The following is a 26368-nucleotide window of genomic DNA, read 5'->3' as shown; positions in this document are numbered from 1 at the left end:
ATGAAAAATGAGCTGGAATCAGTGCAAATTTTGTATAGTGTATTCTATTCATCTCATCCCCTGAACCACTTCCTGGTTTGGATATCATACATCAATTATGCCAGGCCCTGGATACTCCCCACCATGAGTGAGATCTGTTGGTATGAAATACCATTTTTACCTAGACCTCCTACCCTAAACAGAAACGGGCCAGGAGATGGTGTCTGGACACAAGGCATGAAATTCCTGCAACAGGACAGAACTTGAAGTCTTGAAACATAAGGCATTTTAACCATATGAGGCAGCAAAAGAAGAAATGGATGACAGAGCGGGACAAGCCAATGTTCCATCACCCCAACCTTCTATTACCTTAGGCAAATAAAAAACTTATTCTGGAGTAAATACATTTATTGATACCCATTTTATATAGTTCAATGAAATAATCTATAAATATAAAAGCATTTTTTTTTTGGATATCACCATGGTCCATGTAAATACTCAACAGTCAGAATCGTCTGCAGGAAGCACTCCAAGTCACACGGTTAGGTTTACAGACCTGAATATACATATTTCATTAAACAGTGGCACTTATGTACTCAAGTGGTCCAGTGGCTTTGGAATACATGACTACTGGGCATGTGGAGTAAAAATAACGTGTATGTTTAAGTCAATGGAAAAGGGTGTCAACCTTTAACAAAAAGAAACAATTATGAATTAATATCCTAGGTGAAGAAAGTACCACAGTTGACACTTGGCATCAGGATACTGAAGACGAAGTATGTTTAACGACACGTCGTGGTGCCATGTGCTCTCTTCAAGTCCCAGTGGGCAGTCCACCAGCGCCTTAGGGCCATTCAGGATCAACAAAACAGCAATTCTTAAAGGATCTCGATAGCTTAGAATAAAAGGAATGTGGGGGCTGGTATCAGGTTTAAAGAAAAGTGAGCTACGTAATTCAGTGACATAATGCATTTCCCTCCTAAGAGGAGGAGATTGCGGGGAAAACAAAATTTTTTTAATTCCCTTTGTTACAGTGATCAGAATCATTTATCTAACGTGGGAGCAAGAACCCAGATATCTGGTACCCAAAACACAGGTGCAAAAATTTTCTTCTGTTTTAAAGTTTGTCCTTCAACACTTCCGAGGGAACTAATGCAGCGGCCACTGTTGAACCTTGCTCTTGACTTGATGCAGCATAAAATTTTCTCATTTCCTCAGAAACAAATACAGGAATGTCCTTTGCTGCAGTCAGACCATGTGTCTTCTGAGTTAGCAAGCAAATGCATTTAGAAGGTCTGAGGTGTGCAAGGTCCAAAATTGAAATCTGAGAGGCAGTGTTAGAACTTAAGCAAGGCAGGATTTTCAGAGACTACTCAAATGAAAATCTAAGCGAAGCATATAAAAACTCAGTTCTTTCTATTATTTTCAACTGGTAATTGACAGCAACATTCTCTGGTAAGGATGGGTAAGTGATGTTATCTCCAGGTCCAAAATATCCCAACTACTTAAAGTAGGACCCCCAAGAGGAGAAAGACACTTGAGGTCTGTGGTCTATAGAATTCTTTTTTGCCATTTTTTTTTTAAAAGTGAAATAGTAGCTTCGGTTGCACACCACTGGTTGAGGGGTTTTCATCCAAATGAGAAACTCTACCCCTTGTCTCTAGTGCAACAGGCACCAGACTCCCACAAGCGGCAAATTCCATGTCCTGTAGCACATGGCATCTGACCCTGGAGTGAGGAATAAGCTGGCACAGACCCCGACCACCGGCATTCAGGCTAGATGGCATTTCGCGGCGTGCCGTTGTGTGTCAACGCTTTCAGGCTGGGGGCACTGGTCTGGTGACCACAGCTCCTGTGAGAAGTCACACCCACCTCAAAAACCTCATGAATAGCTTTTCGGAAACAATGGAAGTTGTAGTCTATTAAACCTGCAGGAGAGAAAAAGGAGATTAGGCCTCCTGAATGTCAACTGTGAGACTATCTACTATGAAACATTTGGTGATGGAAAAAAGTAATTGATATGTATTTAAAAACATATATCCAATTGAGGAATTCTTCACACTGGAAACATGATGAAGCATATGCCCAAGTGTTAACACTGGTTACCTCTGGGGCCTGGAAGTGAACAGGGTAAATAAAAAAGCAATCAGGAAGACAAATTTGCTAAGAAAATTTACAATGAAATCTAAAGTCAAAGTAAAATGCTTTTTGATTCAGCAAGCTCTTCCTTTCACAAGTCCCTGAGGCAGCCCAAGAAAAGCTGAAGTGAACAGTTGGAACAGTTTTGCAAACTGCTTAGTAGAGCCATGGGGTTGGGAGGTGTCAGAGGGGCCCATCAGGCAGAGTCTCAGGAAGCCTGCTTCCCCTGTATGGGAGGTAAGGCAGCTCCGTCCTCATCTGCTCTATGAACTGGCTTCCAAATAAGATTTCGGTCAAACAAAGGGCTCCCTACAGGTACGTATGGACATATGACCAATTCTGGCCACTGAGATAAATGCAAGTGTGTGAGACTTCTGTGAAGTCTCCTTAAAAGGAAGACTTCCCTATTCCTCCCCATTCCTCCTTAATGTCCAGAATATGGATAAGATTGCTGGAGCTCCAGGAGCCATTCTAGATCACGAGCAGAACTTGAGAATAGAAGCCAGTGCTGAGAAGGGCAGAGCAGAAAGAGAGGACTTACGTCCTCGAGGATACTGGGACGTAAAGACAGCACACGAGAAAGAAATCACAACAATCTGATGTTAAAATGACTACTGTGAAAGAAGTCCAAAGGTGGGAGAGCCAAGTGCAGGGCAAAAGCAGCAATGAAAGCTTCAGGTGTGAGGCAGAGCTCTGAGGATACGGGCAGGATTTAATCAGGCAGGAAGGGAGAGCAGAATAACAAGACAACAGCAGGGAGCTGGCAATGAGGAAACACAGCACACAGGTGGAAAACAGGAAACAAACTGGTCTGGCTGGATATAGGGGCAGAGAATTTTGGGGGAAAGTACTGAGAATGGAGTCTGAACAAGCAGGTTAGAGTCAAATTACGGAGGTCCTTCAGATTCAGGAAAAAAATAAAAGTTTTAATAAGTTCAACTACATTAAAACTGACTTCTATGCAAATGGTAAAATTAAACTGACAATCAAGGAAATGTGAACACTGGCTGGATACTTGATGATATTATGAAATCACTGTTTTTTTGGGTTTTTTTTTACACAACTACTGATGGTAATACTGCTATGCTTTAAAAAGCGCACTACCTCTTACAGACACCTGCTGAAATCTGTATAGACAAAATGATTTGATGTTAGAGATTTGCTTCAAAATAACCCAGTAGGGGGCTTCCCTGGTGGCGCTGTGGTTGGGAGTCCGCCTGCCGATGCAGGGGACACGGGTTCGTGCCCCGGTCTGGGAGGATCCCACAAGCCGTGGAGCGGCTGGGCCCGTGAGCCATGGCCGCTGAGCCTGCACATCCGGAGCCTGTGCTCCGCAACAGGAGAGAGAGGCCACAACAGTGAGAGGCCCGCGTACCGCAAAACAAAAAAAACAAAAACAAAAAAACCCAGTAGGGAAAAAGGTATAGCAAGCAAATAAGAATGGCTATGATTTTGATAACTGTTGAATCTGGGTGATAGATAAAAAGGGGTTCCTCACATTATTTTCTCTACTTTTTTATGTTTGATAGTTTCCACAACAAAAGAGCAAAAGATAATAATTTAGTTGTGAGGAGGATATACAGCAAATAAGACTGACCATGTCTTGATGACTGTGAAAGCAGGGAGATGGGTACATGGAATCGCTGTGCTAGTCTACTTTTGTGTATATTTGAAAATTTCCATAGCCAAAAGTTTTAAAAATTTTTAAAGATTAGAATGGAGAGGGCTTCCCTGGTGGCGCAGTGGTTGAGAGTCCGCCTGCCGATGCAGGGGACACTGGTTTGTGCCCCGGTCCGGGAAGATCCCACATGCCGCGGAGCGGCTGGGCCCGTGAGCCTGTGCTCCGCAACGGGAGAGGCCACAACAGTGAGAGGCCCGCGTACCGCAAAAAAAAAAAAGATTAGAATGGAGAAAGATAAAGAACTCCTAAGTACAAAAAAGACACAGTACAAAAAAGATAAAAGTATATGAACAGATAAATTACCAGAGAAGACACCTGAACAGACATAAAAGGGTACCTGCAGTGAAAAAGATGCTTGCTCTAACCCGTAATTAAAGAAATAAAAACCAGAGCCAAATGAGATACCATTTCACACCTACCAGACTGACAATAACTAAACAGTCTAACAATATCAAACACTATCAAGGACATGAAGTGACAAGAACGCCCACAAAGCACTGTCTGGGGTGAAAATAAAGCCACTTTGGAGAGCAATTCAATAATGCCTAATAAAGCTGAAGACATATGTCCTCTATAAATTCCACTCCTAAATACTTATTACTCTTGAGAAATTCTCCATATGTGCAAAGGCAAACTTGTTCATGAGCATTTCTTGCAAAACTATTTGTAATCTTAAAAATCATCTACATGTCCAGCAAGAAGAATATAAATTGTGGTATATGCAATCCATAGACTACTGTGTGGCAGTGACAACTGAATGAATGAGCTGGAGCTACATCTATCGATACGGATAAATCTCAAAAACAATCTTGAATGAAGAGAAACAAGCAACTTGCAGAAGACAACTTACATTTGGACATCATTTACACAAAGATACACAATACCCTACATTGTTTAAGGATAGATATGAAGTGAAAGACTAAATCATGCACAGGAAAAAGAAAACACTACATTCAACAGAGCGCAAGAGGGGGTTTCAACTGAGAAACACACAGAAGACAAATATGTATTTGTCATGTTTCAGTTCTTAAGCTCAAAGGTGAATACTCACATTTTTGTTGTACCCAAAACACTTTGTATATCTAAAATATTTCATTAATATCAACATCAGTGAAATAATATTAATTCACTCAATATTAATTAATATCACAAAACCCAAGCAGAAAAGCAGAGACTTGTTGCAGTGAATAACAGAGAGTTACTATAGATCCTTGAGTAGTTAAATAACATGATAAAAGGAATTTTCTGAAACCTAGTCTGCCTTTAGAATAAAAGATGATACATGCTGAGCCATTAATATATATGTTGAATGCAGCACCACAGGCTGGAGGAATGAGGACCTGGATTGGAGTCACCAACAGTGTAAATGGAAAGGACACCCGAGAAACAGTTCCAAGAAACAAATGGTAAGATTTGGTGAAAACTGAATGTAAACACAGGAAAAGAATGGAAAAAGGAAAACACAGAATGCTCTCTGTGAGATCTGCAAGAGCCTCATGGGCAATTACACCATACGATTACCTGACTGCACATAGCTAAGCTTGGACACCAGAAAAATGGCGTAATGAGTAACAGAAGTAGAGTAGCCGGGATGGTCGTGAAACAAAGGGGAAAATATTCATCAGTTTTTGACACCATGGACAAGATAAAATATTTAAGTGAAGATGTCTTACTAATAGCTCCAAACACAGGATGGAAACACAGGCCCAAGCCAGAGCTGGAGAGGTGAATTTTTCAATCAACTACACAGAGAAGATTAACTGAAGGCATGGATGAGATGCGCTGACCAGGAGAATTAAGTGAAGAAGTGAGCAGGAGACCTGATTCTGAAGAACACTCAGAAAAAGAAAAACAGAAGAAACAGGACAGGTGGTCAGAGAAACAAACATATAGAAGAACCCCCGGAGAGTTCTGCTTTAGGGAAGCAGAGAGAAGAAAGCTTGAGGGAGGAGGGATTGACAGCACATGCTTCAGAAGCCTGAAGAGGCCACAGAATGAGAAAAGGCCACTGAATGCAGCAAGAAGAAGACCTAGTAACCTCTCAAACAGCTTCAGCAGACTGGTTCAGGTGGAAGCCAAACCGTAGGCAGTTAGACAGGTAATGGAAGGATGTAAAATGAGAGAGGCTGGAATAAAAAACTTGATTTAAAATAAAAGACCAGAAAAAGGCAGGAGAAAGTCTGTACTGTACGTGGACGGGAAGGCACAAAAGTAGTTTGAGCTGGTAAATCCTCTAACACTGCAATATTGTTTTTTCTTGCTTTCAAGAACCTAAGAAATTATGACAAAGAACTTAAAGAAATTTTTTTAAAATGCATTACCTTTTCGTTCAAAACTTTCTTCCCTAAGGATGCAGACCAGTGCCAAAAATTTAGTCACCTCCTTTAAATACAGGACCGTTGTGTTATTCAGCTTGATGATGGCCATAGATTCTTTGTCGTAAGCACTTCCACTTCCATCTTCCTTTAACCTGTTTTAAAACAAAGTATCATCCATTAGAGGTTTCCCAACTCAGCATTTTGTCACATTTGCACAACAATAAGGGTTTCCACCCAGTTTCCTGAACGTCTTTTGAGAAAGGAGAATGCCCGGTCTCCCTTACTGGAACAGAAGCTGTGTTTAGCTATGGGTGCCCAGCCCATGCTGCAGTATTCATTCCATGCGCTCACATCACCTTCTTCACCTAGGATGCATGGAACACAGCAGGTTTCCAATATTCCCTCACACTAACTGGCGCTGACACCCTCTACAAATAAAGAAGGACCTGAAATATGAAAACTGCCATCAGTGAAAAAGGAGTAAATACAAAAACTAAAATCAATAAATACGGTCCCGTTCAAAAAACATAAATCAAGAGTCAAGTAAGCAGGACTTCCTGGTGGCACAGTGGTTAAGAATCTGCCTGCCAATGCAGGGGACACGGATTCAATTCCTGGTCCAGAAAGATCCCACATGCCACAGAGCAACTAAGCCAGTGCGCCACAACTACTGAGCCTGCACTCTAGAGCCCGCAAGCCACAACTACTGAGCCTGCGTGCCACAACTACTGAAGCCCGTGTACCTAGAGCCCGTGCTCCACAACAAGAGAAGCCACTGCAATGAGAAGCCCGCGCACTGCAACAAACAGTAGCCCTGCTCGCCGCAACTAGAGAAAGCCTGCGCGCGATGAAAACCCAATGCAGCCAAAAAAAAAAAAAAAAAAAATCAAATAAGCAGCAAACTGAACTTCAATAAAGCATACCGAATTGCACACATGTATTGTGTTAAGAATATGAAGTAATGGCTATTTCTCTTCTTTTTTATAATGTACTTTATCATATATAATGTAGTTTACAGTGTACCTTATACTGAAAATAAACTTTATAACTAAATTTGATTTTTTTAATTATAAAAATTGGCTTATGAAAATTTGATTTGTTTTAAAGAAAAAGCGAATGTTCTATTCATCCATTTTTAAAATTAGGAATAGGAACATGAAACTCTTCTGCATAACCTACGGACAAAATCTCATTTTCACTGTGGAAAGAATAAAAACAAAGGAGAGCATATAATCACAAAACTGAAAAAGAGACAGGAATGCAAAGACAAGAATAGACAGGTAAAGAAGAGGTAACACAAATGCATTCTCCCACCCAGAGGCAGCTGGACAAAGACACTGACAAGTTAGGCGGAGAGAGCAAGGTAAAGGGTAGGGACAGAGAGATGAAAGAGGAATTTAGACTAGGTGGAGCAGAGAGGAACAACAGATAAAGGACACAGGTATCAGAAAGCAAAGGTAATGTCAGAGCATCGAGAAAGTGCATTGTGAGGACTGACATTAATACATGAGATGAATCAGGGCTATTAGAGGCTGCAGAGGTTACTGGCTTTTGAAACACCAGTAAGTTCACCAAAGTTTTCACTTGCCCTCTGGGTTATTCTACAAAATCACTTCTTTGCCACCTTTTACAAATTTCTGTATAGAGTGTGGTAAATATGCATAAAACAAGAGTTTATATTTTAGAGACTTATTTTGGAAACTTATGTGTATAGGCCAAATGTTTATAAGTTCTTCTGACATCCAGAATTCTGATTTCCTTGTTTCTGAGCTCTCTGAAAGATTAAGGATCCCTCAGTTCCACAAAACCTGAGATTAAATTAGGAACCAGTACATACTTTGTTATTCAGAGTGTTTTAAATAAATTAATCTTATTTATTGATCTAGCTAAGTTGCAGTAGTGAGAAGACACAGTACAAACCCCCCAAATAATAGCGGGTGAAACTTTCAGTGATAGTAAGTCTGGCACTAGTCACACCGCTCTTATCCACCTATGCTGAAGGAGTAAGACCCAGCAGCCCACCCACACAGAAATCATGCTCCAAGTTGAAGCACTATGGTCAGAACAATTCTACTTCATACACTACTTGCTAGACGCCTCAGAAATTAATCCCCCTGACAAATCAAGCTGGTAGTCTTCCCCGTATCTGAGATCTTGCAGAAATATATATGTATGACTTACCCATATATACAAGACACATCAATTACAACATCAATCATGTCACAGCAAAGTTCATACGACTGCATATCCACAGGAGAACTGTCTGTTGCAATGTAGATTTTGCTGACAACATCGAAGAGAAAAGCTTTTTCAATACCTGAATTCTTGAAAAAACAAAATTGTTCATTTTTTTTTTAAGAATCACAATTTGTAAACTTATCAAAGATCTTGAATCACTGATTAACATCCAAGAGCATTTTTAATTATACAACCTAAAACCAAAAGAGCAAATAGTACTTGCTTAGGAGACACGTCTCTTATCCAAAGAATAAAAGTGGAATTATTTCTCTGCTCTGATTTACTGACATAATCGCACCAGTCAAATTTGTTTTTTCTTCATCCTCTTTACTTAAATGAATTATTTCCTAAGACGCCACACACACACCCAAAAAAATCTCCAAAAATCAAGCCATGCTACATTTTCAATAATCCTTTTTGTGGCAATAATCAATCTCTGATTCAAATGATCTTGCTACCAGAAAGGCTTGATGTGGCAAAGAATGTTTCACGTCAACATCTAGCATAACTCAAAAAGCCCAAAGAACTGGGGATCACTACACATTGAGTCCTTCAAAGAAATGTTTGGGAAATATAGTGGCTGAATGCTAAATTTATTGGAAGAATATCCTTTTTCATTAAGCTGAATCCTCAAAATAAGTAATGTGAAATATGACACAGATTATAGTTAGCAAGGAAAGGATCAATTTTTCAATGTGACCTCCAATAAGGCAGAGATTAAGTCCAATTCCCAAAACCCAGTCTACCCTACTTTCTACTCTTCCTTCAGGAAACAGATACCATGAAGATATTAATTCCGAAAGCATGAGAAAATTTCTCATCAGGGCATTTTAAAACAAGAAAAAATGAGTATTAAGGTAAAAAATTCAGAAAATAACTCAAGCCTTTTTCTTTTTTTTTTTTTTTGCGGTACGCAGGCCTCTCACTGTTGTGGCCTCCCCTGCTGCGGAGCACAGGCTCCGGACGCGCAGGCTTAGCAGCCATGGCTCACGGGCCCAGCCGCTCCGCGGCACGTGGGATCTTCCAGGACCGGGGCACGAACCCGTGTCCCCTGCGTCGGCAGGCGGACTCTTAACCACTGCGCCACCAGGGAAGCCCTCAAGCCATTTTTTAAATGTTTTTATTACTTACTTTACACTTAATTGTATTATTAGTCCTTAAGCTTGATTCAGACTAATTCCAGCCATTTTTTGGAGAACTTGATAACAGAAATATATTCAACAAAAACGGAACCAGAAACTACAGTGAATTAAATAGCTCACTTACTGATATAAAGATATTTAATAGATTTTCCAAGGTCGGTAGTTGTGGGATAAGTTTCTGCACCACCTTACTAAAGGCTTCAAATATTGAATGGTCATAGATACTAGTCAAATAAAAGCTGAAAAACACAACATAGTTTGATTAATTTGAAAAATCTTAAGTCCAGTGACAATTATCATGATACATAGAATTTTAAGTTTCTTAACATTTGATTTCCGTAAGTTCAAATAAAGCCTCTTTATCTTGTGTACCATACCCATCATGAAAGATGACAAATGCAGTTTCCCCACCTGGCTTGTAGCTCTCCATCCCTTTATTGCATTTACACAGAGGGCAATTGAGGCAGTACACAGGAAAGCATTTTCAGATGCAGAAACCTGAATATTCACCTAAGTCTTTGCAATCTGATCCAAAAACCTTGGTTTCTTAAGCCCATAACTGACAAAAACCAAGATAAAAACCAAGAGAAAGCTCATAGGAGACAGGTGACATTCATTAAATAAGAATACAATACAGGTCTCTACTAAAATGTTAACACTTCAGAAAGTTCCCTCCTGACCCCCCTACCTAAAATAGTACCCCTGTACCCATTACTTTCAACCCCTTTCCCCTAATTTGTTTTTCTTCACAGCACTGATAAGCACTTAAAATTATACTATATATTTATTTATAAATGCTTCTGAGCTGTCTCATTCATCAGAATATAAGCTCCATGAGGACAGAGACTCTGTCAGCCTTGCTCACAGCTGCAGGTCCACTACCCTGAAGAGTGCTCATAAACATTTGGTGAATAAATGAATGAATAAAACTGGAGCTTAGAATTTATGTAAATAACATATTATGGAGAATGAGAGCAGGGGCTCTAGAGAGAATGGAACAGCTATCTGGAGGCCTAAGAGGATGCACAGTGAAGTAAATTTGTAGATTTAACAAAACACGTATTTGAGAGAGAGAGACCTTTAACAATAACAGTGTGGTCAATTGTACCTACTTTTTCACTCAGGAGATATACTCTTCGTTATAAAGTTGTATCCATTATATAATTATAAACACAAATTACAAAGTCAGAGACACATAACTGTTTATATCACACTTTGTACCTAATTTAAAGATACTTTCAAAGAGCTCACCTAAGAAGCTAACCTAGATGGGGCTCTAATCTAGATGTCAGAACAATGGCACAGGTGAGACCAAGATGATCCCCCCACAGGCACTAGGGTCAAAGGAATATTTTGGCAACGTGATAAGGTCCTGCAGGAACTATGAGGCTTGCAGGTGGATGGGGGCAGGGAAGAACCTCCAAGCCACAGGGCATTTTATAGTAAGCTAAGTTTCTGGAAACTGGAAATCAAATACAGCCTCATCCATAGGCCTGCTAGTTATTAATAAAGCTTAATGCTGTTAACAAGGCCTAGGGCTCCATAGAGAACTGGAAACAGGGATGGTGCGTACCAATGAGGTGGGATGCCCTGGAAAGGGACACAGACATGGTGTTAAGAGGATCAGAAGGGTTCCCATGGGCACTGGAGAACACAGGACAATCATGGCTTAAAATCCATCATTCATGGTGGAAGAATAAGATTGAAGAATTTTATGGGAAGATACTTTCACTTTCTCCTACAAATACTGCTGAATTTTTTTAAAGCCTGAATTACTTGCTCATATTTTAATCCAGGCTAGAGGTCAATGAGACTTTTCTATGTGGTTTCCTAGGAGAATAACAGAAAGATCTTGGAGCCAGAGGCCCTAGAGAATATTAGGGGTTGAAAAATGGGGGTTGGCTTGAGCCTATAGAGAAGTCATTATAACAGACCAGGGATAAGGAAATAGCTATGGTTTGTCTCTCGCCTGCTTCCCCTTTAAGCTGTTTATATCATCAAAAGAACATTTTCTTGGGTACTTTTTATTAGTCATTTCTACCTAAACCATAAAAAAATAAATAAATAAGGTGTAGGAAATATTTCTTATACACTTTCAGAACACAAGTACACAAGTCATCAATCCTATCTAATAGGTGTTCTTTAATAATTTCTTAATATTTAATTATGAATCGGCAGTTCTTTAAACTTAAGAGTTCTTTAAACTTGATAAGATACACTCAACCCAATTTTTAGAGATTCATAAAAGCATAAGTGTTTTAAAAAGCATAAACAAGATACATTACAGTCCAGACATTAAAGTGTACCCTCTTTAAAAAGCTCTTCCTACTGAAACAGACACTGTGAAAGCTCAAGCTACAGACTTTTACAACAAATGCGACAGAGATTCCCTGAACTGAGGCAAGAAGGAAAAAATAATAATAATAATGAAACCAAGAGAGGGGAGCCCCAAAGCAGATTTATGCCATGAGGAAACAGCCTGACTCCAGTCTCTTGAGATGAAATTTGTAAACACACCTACAGAAACACACTTCACATGACTTCCACCTCTGGGAAAATGCAAAAAAGGGGGAAAGTAACGTCTCAATAACATTAGGCTCCCAAGCCTGCTTGAATTCAACAAAGAGATCAAAAACATTACAGATTTGGGAAGGGTATACCAGTAACAGAGAGCTACGTGTTTGTAATGACAGAGATGGGAATACATTTACACACTTTTCAGGGCTCTCATATCAAACACACAGGTTGTTACCTAAGGTGGAGTTTTTCTAGCCCAGCATCTGCAAGGTCATCATTGGCCCTTTGATGAATGTCCCTCTGTGTTTCTATTTTGTGATCATCAGACAGACCATCAACTTTGTGAATAAAAACCTCAAAATTCATGTCTGGGTTAACTTTGTAGGCTTTAGAAACAGTAATGTGAAGTCTTGTTAAAGCCTCCATGTAGTCATCCTGTAAGTCAGAACAAAATATTTTTTAAAAAGAAATCTTAAGTTAAGAAAGCCTCAAACTACCTCTTTCCCCAACCACAGAAAATATATTATCCTAATTATTCATAAATATTCAAACATCCAAATACATGAACTTATACCACTAAACAGACCTTCAATCGCTCAAGATAAAGAATTCAACTACCAAGTTAATGCTTGTAATTTTTAATACTGATAATATAAGGAAAGGAAATGGGAAATGGACACTTCTTCCCAATAGAATTTTTAAAGTAATCCCAGCTCTGCCATTTATTAGATGTGTGACTTTAAGCAGGTTGCTTAAACTCTGTGATCTCAGTTTACTTATCCATAAAATCGGAATTACAGTACCTACCTCCCAGTTTTGTGAAGACATTAATTAGGTCATGTATATGAAAGCAGCCATTACAGAGCCTGTCACTCAGAAAGCATTCCTAACTAATGCTTAAGCTTAGAAGAAGTAAGATTCTTAAGGATGGAGACACATCCCATCAGTCTGAGTGCCCGCCACATGCTAGGCCCTCAATAAGTGCTCCTTGGGCTAAACCCTACTTGGTCAACTAAAGAAACTATTCGCTTTAATATTTACTGACTCAGTTCTCACATTCCTCCTTATATTATGGGCACTGATGAGACCTTTTCAGTGAGTGACATCACTACTGTAATAGCTAATAGAGTACAGCAATATCTACTATTAACAAAAACGGAACGCTGCTCACTAACTAGAACTCAGGGATATAAACCATATCTCCTAGTCATCTGATATTCTGTACTTGTACAATGGCATGCCTGTTCCCAAAGCACCTCTGCAGGTACATCTCTCGCACTGTTAGGGAATCTACTGGCAAAGAAATAAGCTGCAAGAAGCACATGACAAATAAACAACTTTCCTTTGTTCCTACATCTTCCATCACCAAAGAAGAAAAGTAAACATTATCATTTCTAACTACCTGTGCATCAATGACATATATCAAAGCTCCTGTTCCCCTGAAGATCATCTCGTAGTCAAAAGTAGGGTCGAAAAAGTCCATTTGCCCAGGAAAATCCCATATTTGGAAATTCACAAAGGAGCTATTTGAAATGTCATCTTTGTAAATCTTGTTGGTACTTTCCAAAAAGAGGGTCTCGTTGGGTGACATTTTATGAAACACCACCTGTCAAAAGAAAGAAAACAATTTAATGACTATTCCACTTTTTATTTAAAATACAGAACTCCACCCTGAATTAACATAAAGAACTTGATCCTATAGCAAAAAAAAGAGGTAAAAAGTGAATGGTGTATCCACTGGTATCCACTATCCTTTAACTTCTAACAGAAGACACCAAATTATTGAAACCAAATCACCAGAAAAGCTGAAACTTTTCTGCTATTTTCTGTCTGTATTCAATACTAGCAGTAGCAATGTCTCTCATTTCAGTTTGATTTTTTTTTCTGTAAAACTATCAATTCTGCCAAAATCTGCTTTAAGATTATGAAAACTTATAAAGTTTAAGCAGTTTTGTTCACTGAAAACTTATCAGGCTCTGAGAAATAATCAGAAATGAAACTGACTGGACCCTGCCCTCAATGGGTTTGCAGTCTTGTGGAAGAAATGAAACAAAGGCAAATTATACCAAGCAGAAAGTGACATATTGAGGCAGAAGGAATATATGTGGGGAGGGGAAAGAATGGGAGTTGACAGGGAAAAGACAGCTCCCAAAGAAATGGTAAAGGCAATTGTTAAGAATCAAAATTATCACAATCTACACAATTCTAACACAAAACTAATTTGCCTCTCTGTTACTTTCTAGATGAGGAAAATGGATAGTTACTCCCAAGGCTTAGATAGTGAGTAACAAGTGAAAAGAATTAAAATCAGTTTGCTAAAAACCTACCATAAATGTACTCAGATTTTGCTGTAAAGGTAAAAGATAAATAAAACATAGTAATCCATTACATGTGGAAGAAGGCTACTTCTTAAAAACATCATGTCTACAGAATATCATGCAGAGATTTATTTTGGAGAGACCTCTGCAACAGAGTGGAAAGGGCAAAAGGCCAGGTATCTAGCATTTAATCGCCAGCTCACTTTGTGTGTAAGAGCCATGGCTGATGAAGGAGGTCAACCCTGCCTCTATTTCCCCCTTATTAAAAAGTGAGGAACCCTCCATCCGTTCCCGACATTCCCCAAGTGAAAGCACATGGACTGACAAAGGTCTGCAAATATTCTCCAGGTCTCAAAATTTTTGTAGCCACACACAAACGGGGGAAAATCACTAGTAATTATACTCACCGGGCCACAAGTACTAAAATAGGTGGAAGAACAGCCCCCAAATCCCACAAATGTCACAGTGAAGTCTCCTTCGTACTAGTAACAAGAGGAGGCATTGCAAAGGCCAAAGAGTTAGTCACTACTCTTTCTGACGCTGCTCCCTGGGGCTCACCTGGGAAGCCCTGAAAATTCAGATCACCTGAAGTGAGAGGCACAAACACAACCGGGTCCGGGGAGGGAGTGTGGGAAGTTCTCCAAGTTAGAACCAGGGAACAAGTCTCAGTTTCGTGAATGGCACAGGGGCTGGGTCCCAGGAGGCGAGGTCCCAGGCGGTGCCACGGACACCTGCCTCGCTCCGGCCACTCGGGGAGCGCGGGGACCCAGTCGGCCTCGGCTGACCTGGGCGTGGACTCCAAGATCGGGGTCCCGGCGAGGGCCGCGCCCGGGCTCTGCTCCCCGGAGGAGAAGAGAAAGTGCGCTGGGACAGCCCGGCCGCCGCCCTCCTCGGGGCCTCCCCCCCGGCGGCCACCCGCGCCCCCGGGTAGAGGAGGGAGGGGGAGGGGCGGAGGGGCCGGCGAGGCCCCACTCACCTTCTGGATGGAGGACTTGCCGCTGCGCCTGAGCCCCATGAGCAGAATCCTAGGCTTGGAGCTGTCAGCGCCCCCCGGGCCACAGCCTCCGCCGGCCCCCGCCCCAACCCCGCCGCCCGCCGCTGCCGCCTCCTCTTCTTCCTCCTCCACGCCGTAGCCGAAGTCCTTTGGGAACGAGTCCGCCGGGCCGTAACTGCCGGCGAGGGGCGTCTCCTCCGCCCCGTACTGCAGGGACATGGTGCTGGAGCCGCCGCCGCCCGCGCCCTGACAGGCCACGCCAGGCCGAGCCAGGCCGCCGCCTCCCCAGGCCGCCGCCGCCACCGCCCCCGGCAGCCGCCACCGCCATGCGGCCCGCCCCCCGGAGCCCGGCTCTCATAGGCTCGGCGCCCGGGCCCGGCCCCTCATTGGCCGCCCGAGCTGCCACTCGGGAGCAGCAAGGTAGGTGGTGCCCATCACGTGCTCGGAATCACCTGACTCGGAGCCGTGGAGGGGGGAGGAGGAGTCACGAGGAGGGTGGCCCGGCCCGACTGAGCCCTGAGCCCTCTGCCCTCCGCCCCAGCCCGCACTTCGGCCCTGCCCAGCCACGTACCTTGCTCCTCACCGCTCTCCTACTTTCTTCCGGGCTCCGGAGGCCATCGCAATAGGAGATGCTCTCTGGGCACTTGGGAGAATGACTGTCCTACTACTATTGTGCTCGCCCAACCAGTATTTATTGATGCCCGCGAAGTCCTGGGGCACAAGGGGCACAGAACTGGAACCGCCTTGGACCCTGCCTGCCCTCAAGTTGCTCCAAGATTAATGGGGATCGGACCTCTGCGTAAGTAGCTTCCGTACGAGATATCAAATCGTAAGGTCAAAGGTACAGATAAAAATGCTCGGGAGTTGGGTGGACGCATCTCTAAGGAGCTGGCGTCTGAATAGTTCTAGAAGGATGGATATGGTTGGGATGTGCAAAGGTATGGAGGAAGAGCCAGCCAGAGTGAGGGCAAAGCCTCAACCAAGGCAGAGTCATGGGTGAGATAGTTCGTTCTAGCAGGTAACTGGACCCTGATAGGAAAGCAAGTGCAAGCAAGGGAGAATGTCTTATCCTTTTTCTTCAGCAAATCACTGACAGTGAATACTCCTGCCACTTCACACTCATCAGGACCAGATTCCCCCTCCTCCCCACCCAAAGTCTACTTCTTCAGTAATCCTGTCCACCCATAGAACATTGCATCTTCTATGACCTCCTTCAGATCAGAAACCAAAGGAATGAATAAAGAAAGCAAACCAAAGCAAATGCTTATCACCAATATGTTTGGGGAAGCTAGAGGAATTTTTACTCTTCAGTCAGGCTTTAGAATTGGAAATTTGACAAAAGAGGATCCTCTTCCTGAAGGGGGCATGGGTGGTGGTACTGATCTTCCAAGGAAACTAACTTCTTGATTGTGAAGGGAAAGCATGTATGCAAATCTGGGACTTGGTTCTGTCTGAACGTCGAAGTTAAAGGTAGGACACATACTTAGAGGTCATCTAGTCCAACCTCTCACCTAAAGAGAATCCACTCTACAGTGTCTCTGACTGATAGACATGCAGCATACGCTTCAATAGATGCCAGGGAAGAGAGCTCACTATCTCAATAGGCATCCAATTCCACTGTGGTAAAACTTTGTTTAAAAGTCTCTTATTCAGGCCAAAAATCACACTCCCTGGAGCTTATATACCAGAGTCTATAAGCAGTGGTCATCATCTTTTTCATGACAGCACCTCACATATTAGATTACAGTCTTCATTACCCACTGTCTTCTCTGTTCCACATTAAACATACTCAGTTCCTTCAGCCATTCCTTCTACAGTAATGTCCAATAGCACTTCCTGTGATGATAGAAACGTTCTACATCTACACTGCTCAATTGTTGCTAGTGTGACTGAGGAACTGAATTTTTAATTTTGTTTAATTTTAATTGCCAGATGTGGCTAGTGGCTACTGTATTGGACAACACAGCCTTATAGTTTCAAATGCACTCTCCTTTATATGCAACTGAGCTTGTCAACATCCATCAAATGTCTGACACCTACAATGCAATACTGACCAATACAGCCTTCAGGGTGACTGTTTAGCACCTGGACAATATTTCTATTAATGCTTTCCAGAATGGATTTTTTTTTTTAATATACATGGAGTATAAGTGGTTCACATTGATAGTCACTGGAACTAGTACTTTGTCAGCAATCCTAGTGACTAAACTTGTATAGCTACATTTTTTAACCTAAATGTAAGACTTGATATTTCAACTTTTTGGCTTAGGCTGTGAAGTTTAGGTACTTCAAGTTGTTGATCATTTTCAAGCTCATTTCAATATAGTCTACCAACCAGCCCTTCCAACTTTGTGGCACTTAGAGAATTAGCATTACTACCATCTGACCCTTTGCAAGGTACTTTTACATCCATTATGTTTAATTTGATCCTTACAATACCTTGTGAGGTAGGCAAGATAACGAAATCTACATTTTATAGATAAGGCAGCTGAAACAAACAGGAACTAAATAGATTGGATCCTTTTTTACTCCATTGAGCATCTTCTTGTATACTGTCTTCATTCAGATCCTTGCTAGAAATGTTGAAGAGGACCTCCAGAGGCCAGGCTGACCCTGAATTCATAGCACTGACTGATACAGCAGTTTAAGCAGGTCAGTTCCCCCAAAAGGTCTGATTTTCCAACCCACAGGTTGCCATTCTGTTCAAAAGGATGGTACAAGAGACAGTCATTTGACTTACATAAATATTAATACCAGTCCCATTGGGAAAAAAGCAAATGAGGGTTGGCTGCCAGAAAAAATTTCTACTTGCCTGTCCACAAAGGGACTGTCATACCAATTGCTTAAGGAAGCCAAGTCTCCCTCTCTTCCAAAACTCCCATGGGGCCATGTTTTATTATTATTTATGGTTCTTAGCACATCCTGTCCCACATTGTAGTTGGTTATATACATGGCTTAAAGCTAACTTCAAGTCATTCACCTTTATAACACCTAGCACTCAGCCCACTGCTGTCCATGTAAGAGGCACTCGAACCGGTAAAACATAAACCAATTCAAGTAAATGTTCTTCCAACTGTATCTGACTCCCCTCCAAAAACAAACTTGTGACTAGAAGAGGCACAGACAGTTGCCACATTCCTGCCAACATGACTGATTAAAATGCCCTTATGATTGGCTTGGTCACAGTTTCCAGAAGGTGCTGAGGCTTTTGCTAGTTAAACCAGCTTTCATTGGATTTTGTTTTCTATGTGTGTTTTCACCAAAAAATAAAGACATTTCTCTAACAATAGGGACAGAATACATGAAATAGGACTACTTTTTTTTTTTTTTCTTGCGGTACGCGGGCCTCTCACTGTTGTGGCCTCTCCCATTGTGGAGCACAGGCTCCGGACGCGCAGGCTCAGCGGCCATGGCTCACAGGCCCAGCCACTCCGCGGCATGTGGGATCCTCCCAGACCGGGGCACGAACCCGTGTCCCCTGCATCGGCAGGTGGACTCTCAACCACTGCACCACCAGGGAAGCCCAGGACTACTTCTTAATAATGCTAGTCAGTCAATAAGGAAAATGTGATCAGTAACACAAAACATCTGACTCTAGGTGTTCCAAGAAAGGAAAAAGGACTAACAAACAAGAATATAGTGCTTTACCATTTACAAATCTTTCACATACATTCCATTTGACCCTCACAACAACCCTGTGAGGTAGGCAGCACAGATATTACTCCCATTTAACAGATGAGGAAAGTGAATCTCAGAGCAATTAACTGATGTGCCCAAGGTTCTACAATTAGTAAATAATTTGTATTTATATCAGTCTTTGGCCTAAAAATTCAGCACCCCACCTCCCCTCATACTTGCCTACCTACTTCACAGGGATAATGAAGATAAAATGAATTGAAGGCTAGAAAAATACTTTGAGGGAAAAAAGCACTATATAATTATACCCGCAAACTATAATTTTCCACGATATATGGCTCATTCCCCTTCTTGTCCCAGCTTGTGCGTGAACCCAGAATTTTATATTGCCTCTGTTCTGTGTTCAGCTAAGCAACAAGTAAGGCAGGGGAACAGTGTGATTCTCTTTAAAGTTATATAAATTACAATCAGGATAACTGCTATTATAGCAAGTTGAAAAACAACACAGAAAGGCCAATGTGCAACTGGGACCCACGGAAGCACACAGTAAAGCAAGGCAACATTATCAGATAGGGCATGATTGCATAGAAGGAAATGTGGTGTCAGAGTTCACACTGGCACACACACAGTTATCTAAGGCAAAGTGGTGGCAAAGAAGAGTCATTTGTTCCACATTATATAAACAAGAGCAGAAGATTCATGAGACCCCATGCAACAGTATCTTATGTCACACAGATCTCTCCAGCTGCCTACAGAGACTATAAACAACAGTGTCATCTTCATTTTAAAGAATGACTACCTGTGTTCATATCCTGAACTAAACCAAGGAATAGCTCCATGCTAAACTTCCTTGGCTAAAATACAACCAGTACCATCATTCCTAGTCAGACTAATAAACAGAATGTCTTTTAAGGTAATGAATTAGATGGCTGTGTTTAGATGTTTTTTCAGGATTCTCTTTTGATTCTCCTGCTTTTAAGACCCAAAGAAAGTTATATTGAGTTTTTATTGGTGATTCTAAGTATATGTGTTTATAACAGTTAAAGTGTGGTAGGTGAATTTAACATATTAAAAGAGTACTATAGCATCTGTTCAGAAAAGATTATATACTATACAAACTATTCAAGTCATACAAAACCATTTTTCAGTGTCTTTTCAACTGAGAAGAATCCTATTCAGCACGCTTCTCCTCCTGAGGTGGTTCATACTGAGCAAGCTATGGGGCAAAGACAGAGGAGTTTAGGTGAATTTGATTCTAAATTGGGTAAAAAACTTAGTAGTAACAAAACGAGTTAACTATTCAATTTAATTACTGAATCAGTAAGTTTATATTAAAATCCTATCCTTTTTAAACCACTCAGTGATCTTAATATTTAATATAATCAAACCTAGTGAAAGTTCTTTTTAAATAAACCTTTAAAATTACTGGGAAACTAAAACTTAATTCCCATTCATGACTGCACTACACAAATACTAGATATGCAATAATATATATCTTCCCAAAGATGTTGTGGCTTCTAGTAAGGTATAAGCCACCATATTCTTTCTCTCCACCATAAGTTTACTGAACTTTCTCCTAAAAAGCAGAAAAAAAGAATTATGTGACATACATTAATCTAGCCAGTCAATGAGGAGCAGCTAACGCTTTTGACTTAAAAGGTGCCAAAAAGTTGTGTGGCATCTACACACTGTGGGATCTTGGATAATTTCAGACACGGAATTTTCTGTTATGCCGAGCTGGGGTCTGCTGCAACACTGTGCTAAGATTTGAGTTGTTCCAGTTAGCTGTCAGATTGGAGAAGCTAATTAGACTTCACTGTGCTTTAGTTTCCTCACCTACAAAATGGTCTGTGCACCTGTGTGACTTATCTCACAAGGCTGAGAAGATAAAACACATCATGAGAAATGCCTAGAGTCACGTGAAATGCATTATGTGATTCAGATGTGGTAAAACCTCATAGACTTAAGAGTTGACTAGTTTGAGCTTTATGAAAATTCTCACGGAAGCTTAAACAAAGAAAAAACTTCAGCAATAGACAAAATTAAGGGCAAGCAAATGTACCGAGGTTAAGTGCAAACAAGTTTACAGAGTTAACACATTACAGGGCCACCACGTGAGTACGCAGATTGTGCACTGCACCATCTAAGGGGTTCCATTAGCAAAGCAGTGGCCCTGTATCGACCTATTAAGTCAACTGCCTGAGACTCTAAGGAATCTCCATTTACTTATAAACCACTAATCATTAACCAATATTTTCATCTTTTTGTCAATGAAGGTTCCCAAGAACCTCTTCTTGACCACACTTTGCTCATCCTGTTTACAGTTTGCTTGTGGTTTTCTAGACAGGGCATCAGCTTGGCCTTGCAGTTAACTGAGATTGATATTCACCTGCCTCCCTCCCCTACTGTCCATTTTAGTGAGGTTTTGGTCATATAATCATTAAAGGTGACATTATTTTTAATATGAATTCTTTCAAAAATTTTACCTTTGTTTTCAGTTTTTTATTTTCTTCTACAATAGCTTCATATTTCTCTTTCATTTCTGCCAATTCTAGGCGAAGCAGCTCTATTTCTGGATTTTCTGGGGTAGCAGCTCCTAAGTGATGCTTTAAAAAACTAATATAAAAGTTAAGAATTTACTTGAGCTCAATGAAACTAATGAAATAGCCTTTTGAAATAATTCTCTGATGAGAGTTACCCCACCCTACCACAAATATTTACCCAGAGATCAAAATCCAAATACTCAAAGAAAGTAATTTTTTCAGTAATCAAAAGTATTTTAAAGGTTATTATCTATGTGAAAATATAGGAGTTCAAAAAAATAAAGGCCTTTTTCTGACTTGAAAAATGAAAAGGATACTCCAAAGCACTATTAGGTTTCTCTGGTTCTTCATATAAGGCTACCAAAACTGCAAATCAAAAAGCAGAAAAAACAACAATTAAAGTCTTAAAATAGCTGAAATTATATTCCATACCCCAGTAAATACTGAGTGTCTATTATACACCACGCACATTGCTAGGACTGTCCATACCATGGTGAACAAGACAGACAAGGTCGCTGCTCTCAATGAATTTACAGTCTAGTGCAAAAGATAAACAAGGAACTAGACAAAAAAAGACTATCAAGCAGCAATATAGGGTAATGGGTTATAGGAGCACATTGGAAGAACACCTAACTCAGCCCAGGGCACCAGGGAAGGCGTCCCCAAGAAAGAGAAATAAAGACCTGAGACCTAGGCAGTGGTTTCAGATAAAAAGGGAAGGCCAAGGGCAAAAGAACATATTGAGGAACTGAAAATTCAAGTGTGTCTAGATGGAGTTGTGAAAAGGGGGGCAGGAAAGGTGGTTAGGGAGGAGACCAGAGGATCCTGCAATTTCAGTCAGGCCTTGGTCCTAAGAACAAAATGGCATGTAATTAAACAGTTATAAGCAGGGGAGTGACAGGATCACTCTTGACTCCTGTGTGGAAGACAGACAAGTGGGACAAGGATTTAAAGGCAGGAAGAGCAATTAAGAGGCTGATAACAGTAATCCAGTTTAAAGAGAGAGACCTGGGAATTCCCTGGCAGTCCAGTGCTTAGGACTCTGGGCTTCCACTGCAGGGGGCACGGGTTCAATCCCTGGTCGGGGAACTAAGATCCCGCGTGCCTCGTGGCGCAGCCAAAAAAAAAAAAGGGAGAGAGTGACCTGCACTAGAGCGATAGAGGGATGAAAACAAGGTAGATATGTTTGAGAAAAACTGTAGAGAATCAACAGGGCAATGGTTAACTGTTGGAAGGAAGAAGCTCTGAATTCAAAATTCTTCAAGAATGAAGTTTCACATACAACATGCTAAACAACTACCAACCAAAAACTTTACCAGTAATCAACATGCTCAAATCAATATTAAAATATATACTTTAGTGGTTTCATATACAATAGTTTACGTCAGCACTACCTTTTCCATCTTATTATTGAACACATTCCTTCTAGGATATACTACTCAAGTAAAAATCTCTCTAAACCAGTGGTTAATTTTTTTGTGCACGGAACTCTTTGAAAAATCTGATCAAAGACAAAAAACTCTATCTACACACAAAAAAATGTGCATATCTAGACCCCAGTTTAAGAACACCTCATAAGCCAACTTACATGCTCCCCTTTTATTTTTTGAGTCGTAATAACCCTTCAAATATAGACAGTATTAAAAAAATCCAATGGGCAACTAATACTAACAACTTACGTTAAGTTCTGATACTCTTCTAAACGTACTTACAGCACTGTTTTTTGAGAAATTGGCATATTTACATCATCACTACCCTCTCCTCTCCTTCCCTCTTCTTTCAGTGTTACAGTACACTTTAATTCCTCTACTTATTACCTTTTTCTTGAAACTATGTACTCAAGCCTCTGTTTCTTCATTAATTTCCACTGATCTCTACCAAATTCTAACTTTATAAGACATGAATACTCTTACCCTTTCTTCCCCTACCCTTTCTTTTAGCTTCTAAGTTTCTGTCAGTGGTAGTTACAAGGTTGATAATTACAGAACATAATGTAAATGTCAAGTTTCCTGTGCTTTTCTATAGATGAAATATACTTCCTTTTAAACAGACAAGAACTCTGTACCCAGTGTTTCCCTTTTTGCCTTAGCAGCCAGGATTTTTAGAGGTTGATACAGTGCTCAAAATAACTAAAATGCCTCTTCTTCCAAATGACTTATCTTTATCTTTAGCCATCCCTATAGCGTTTGTTTTTTTGTTTTGTTTTGTTTTTTTGCGGTACGCGGGCCTCTCACTGTTGTGGCCTCTCCCGTTGCGGTGCACAGGCTCCAGACGCGCAGGCTCAGCAGCCATGGTTCACGGGCCCAGCCGCTCCGCGGCATGTGGGATCCTCCCGGACCAGGGCACGAACCCGTGTCCCCTGCATCTGCAGGCAGACTCTCAACCACTGCGCCACCAGGGAAGCCCCCTATCGCGTTTTAATGTTAGCGTTTTAACGTGGAAATAAGCTGGATAAAAATTATAAGTTAAATCTGTGTAAAGTACACAAAATCAAACTTTAAATAGATCATATCAGTAGATACTCTGTTGTCTGATGTTACTTAGGAGACTGGAAATCTAGGAAAGTTGAGAGGGAATACCAGTAGATGTCAGTAAGGGAAAAGAAGCCTCTCGTGGTTTCCAGTCTCTCATGAAGGAAAATCCATGTATGGCCACAAGGCTGAATATCTTCATTTACCTCCCACTATCATCACTTCTCTGTCCTTACCAGAGTATGTTTCATTCACTCCATCCAGCCACTCTGGCCTCCTTACACTTCCTGAAACTCAACATCACACTTCACTCATGTCTCTGCTCAAATGTTCTTAAGAGAGGCCTTGCCCCACCACCCTATATAAAATGGCACACCCATCCTCCTTATGCCCTTACTTTGCTATGTTTTTTTCATAACACTTACTGCTGGTTGACACTATGGTTTATCTGTCTCCCCCAACTAGGATATAAGTTCATTTAGAGCAGGAACTTTTTTTTTCCCCCAGTGTTTTATCCCCGGTGCCTAGAACAGACACCTGAATAAAATGGTTAAATAAATGAAAGAAGTGCGCTTGTGGAGTTTTTTGAGGGGTGGGGGAGGTCGATGAAATTCCAAGAGTCTGTGATACCTCCCCAGGTGACAGCACAAGTGCTTTCATGTAGTCCCTTAAATGTTTACTGAAACTTCTTTGCAAAGAGATAGGAAACTGGTACCTGAACCTAAGGTAGCAACTCAAAATTACCAGCCCATGCTTGGGAATTAAAAGCCTTGCATTCTGCTAAGACCCAGAGTTGTTATTCTCCCAGGATTTTCTCCTAACTTTTGCTTCTGGCCAAAGAGCAGTTACCAAATTATTTCCCAGATATTTACTGTACTTCTCGTAGGGACCCAGATCATCATCCCTGCCAACTCCTCTGTTCTGCACCCTTGAAAGTTCCAGCCAGTGAGTTGAATGATACATAACAGGAATTCGCCTTACGGCTTAGCTAATGAAATAAGCAGTACCCACACTACCTCTTGGAACCCTCCAGTTTCAAGCACCTTATTCATCTACTTAGATCTTGAACCCCAGAGTAAGAGATACAGTGTAACAGCTTCCATTTTTAAAAGTGAAAACAATATAACCGTTTTGATGTGCCCTCAAGCTCTTTAAACTGTGATTCTACTTTAATTGTGAAATCTGCACAAAGTAGGAATTGATATAGACTACGAAACTGGGTTCCGTTGAAAAGCCACAGCCAAACTGCTACTTCGGGGATTAGGTTCACTTAGCTACTTTATAGCCCGCTTTCAAACCTGGTCATCGCCCCACTTGCCCTTTGTTCAAAGGAAAGTGTTTCTGTACAGGATTTTGAGGGCTCCGAAAAAAGTGTCAGGAGGGAGGAGTTGGGCTCTCAAGGTCTTTAGCAAACATGCTCACTGCGGCTGCTCAAGGCAAAGCAACGGAAGTTGGAGGGACTTCACAACAGCTGCAAGAGTTTGACTCCCTGCGGCGAGAGCGGTAGCGAGTGCGAGGCTACCCAACCCCGGCGGCGGCCGGCAGCCGGGCGTGAGCCGGTCCCCGTTGAACCCCGAGGCCCACCTCGCTGAACCCGGGACGAGTTCCACCTGTTTCCCTCCTGCCCCACGCCACGGCCCGTCTGGGGCGCTGCGCCGAAGAGCACGACGAGGTCACGAGAAACCCTCTCCTGGCCCATGCTCACCCTTGGTCAGCGTGTCCAGCACCCCCGACTTCTCCAAGTACCTCCGGAACTGCTCGCGCTTCGAGTCGGCGGCCTGAGGAGACACGGCGGGTCAGTGGCCGAAGCCCGGGGGCCGGAGCAGGAAGAAGGCGCTGGGAGTCCGGCAACGCCGCCTCCGCCTCGCCACCTCAAGCCCCCCAGACCTGCGCGCGCGCCCCCACTCCCACCCAAGCCGACCAGCGGCTGGCTACCGCCCGCACGCCCCCAGCCACGCCGCGCCCCCCTCACTTTGTAATGGGCCATAGTGACAGCGGCAGCGGCGTAGCTGGCGCCGGAGACCGTGGCGGGAGGGCTCGGAGCAGCACTGCTCATGCGCGGAAGGGCGCGCGCGCCTGCGCACTTGTGAACCACGGTTCGGGACCGCCGGGGTGTGGCCCGTTTTCATGGTGACCAGGACGCTCTGAATGCCCCATAGCGAGCTGAGCCCAAGGAGGCTGCGTACGCCCGCCCTTCTGTCTAGCAAAGCAGCACTCCTCCTTCCTCTTCCGGTTCTCGCAGAGATTCGGTTACTTAGTAGGAGGCTGGGTTTTGGTAACTCCGGAGAAGTGTCCAGATGGGGCCAAAGGTGGGCGGGGCGCCAGGGGGCGGGGCCTACTGAGCCTGGAGCATTAGAACTCATTCTAGAGACTGGGGTCTCCTGACACCGGG

The 26368-nt window shown here is 42.1% G+C and overlaps 2 protein-coding genes across 2 annotated transcripts; both read right to left on the bottom strand.

Annotated features, from left to right (window-relative positions):
- Positions 1–381: 381 nt before the first annotated feature.
- Positions 382–15590, bottom strand: RRAGC (Ras related GTP binding C). The gene is made up of 7 exons (XM_022575302.3): positions 15309–15590; positions 13417–13620; positions 12250–12449; positions 9622–9736; positions 8299–8441; positions 6121–6269; positions 382–1907 (listed from the first exon to the last, which is right to left on the bottom strand). The coding sequence occupies exons 1-7, from the start codon at positions 15543–15545 to the stop codon at positions 1756–1758; spliced, it is 1200 nt and encodes a 399-aa protein (XP_022431010.1). The 5' UTR covers positions 15546–15590; the 3' UTR covers positions 382–1755.
- A 3365-nt stretch (positions 15591–18955) lies between these two features.
- Positions 18956–26136, bottom strand: MYCBP (MYC binding protein). The gene is made up of 5 exons (XM_022575304.3): positions 25949–26136; positions 25682–25754; positions 21823–21871; positions 21449–21578; positions 18956–20178 (listed from the first exon to the last, which is right to left on the bottom strand). Exons 1-5 carry the CDS (start codon positions 26030–26032, stop codon positions 20134–20136), a joined length of 381 nt encoding a protein of 126 aa, XP_022431012.1. The 5' UTR covers positions 26033–26136; the 3' UTR covers positions 18956–20133.
- Positions 26137–26368: the final 232 nt, after the last annotated feature.

This window comes from Delphinapterus leucas, chromosome 1 (assembly GCF_059928025.1).
Source record: "Delphinapterus leucas isolate spDelLeu-1000000601 "Yukka" chromosome 1, BTC_Dleu_Yukka2, whole genome shotgun sequence".
NCBI classification, from domain to species: Eukaryota; Metazoa; Chordata; class Mammalia; order Artiodactyla; family Monodontidae; genus Delphinapterus; species Delphinapterus leucas.
Note: the sequence above shows the minus strand (reverse complement) of the source record. Positions and strands in the feature narration are given on the sequence as shown.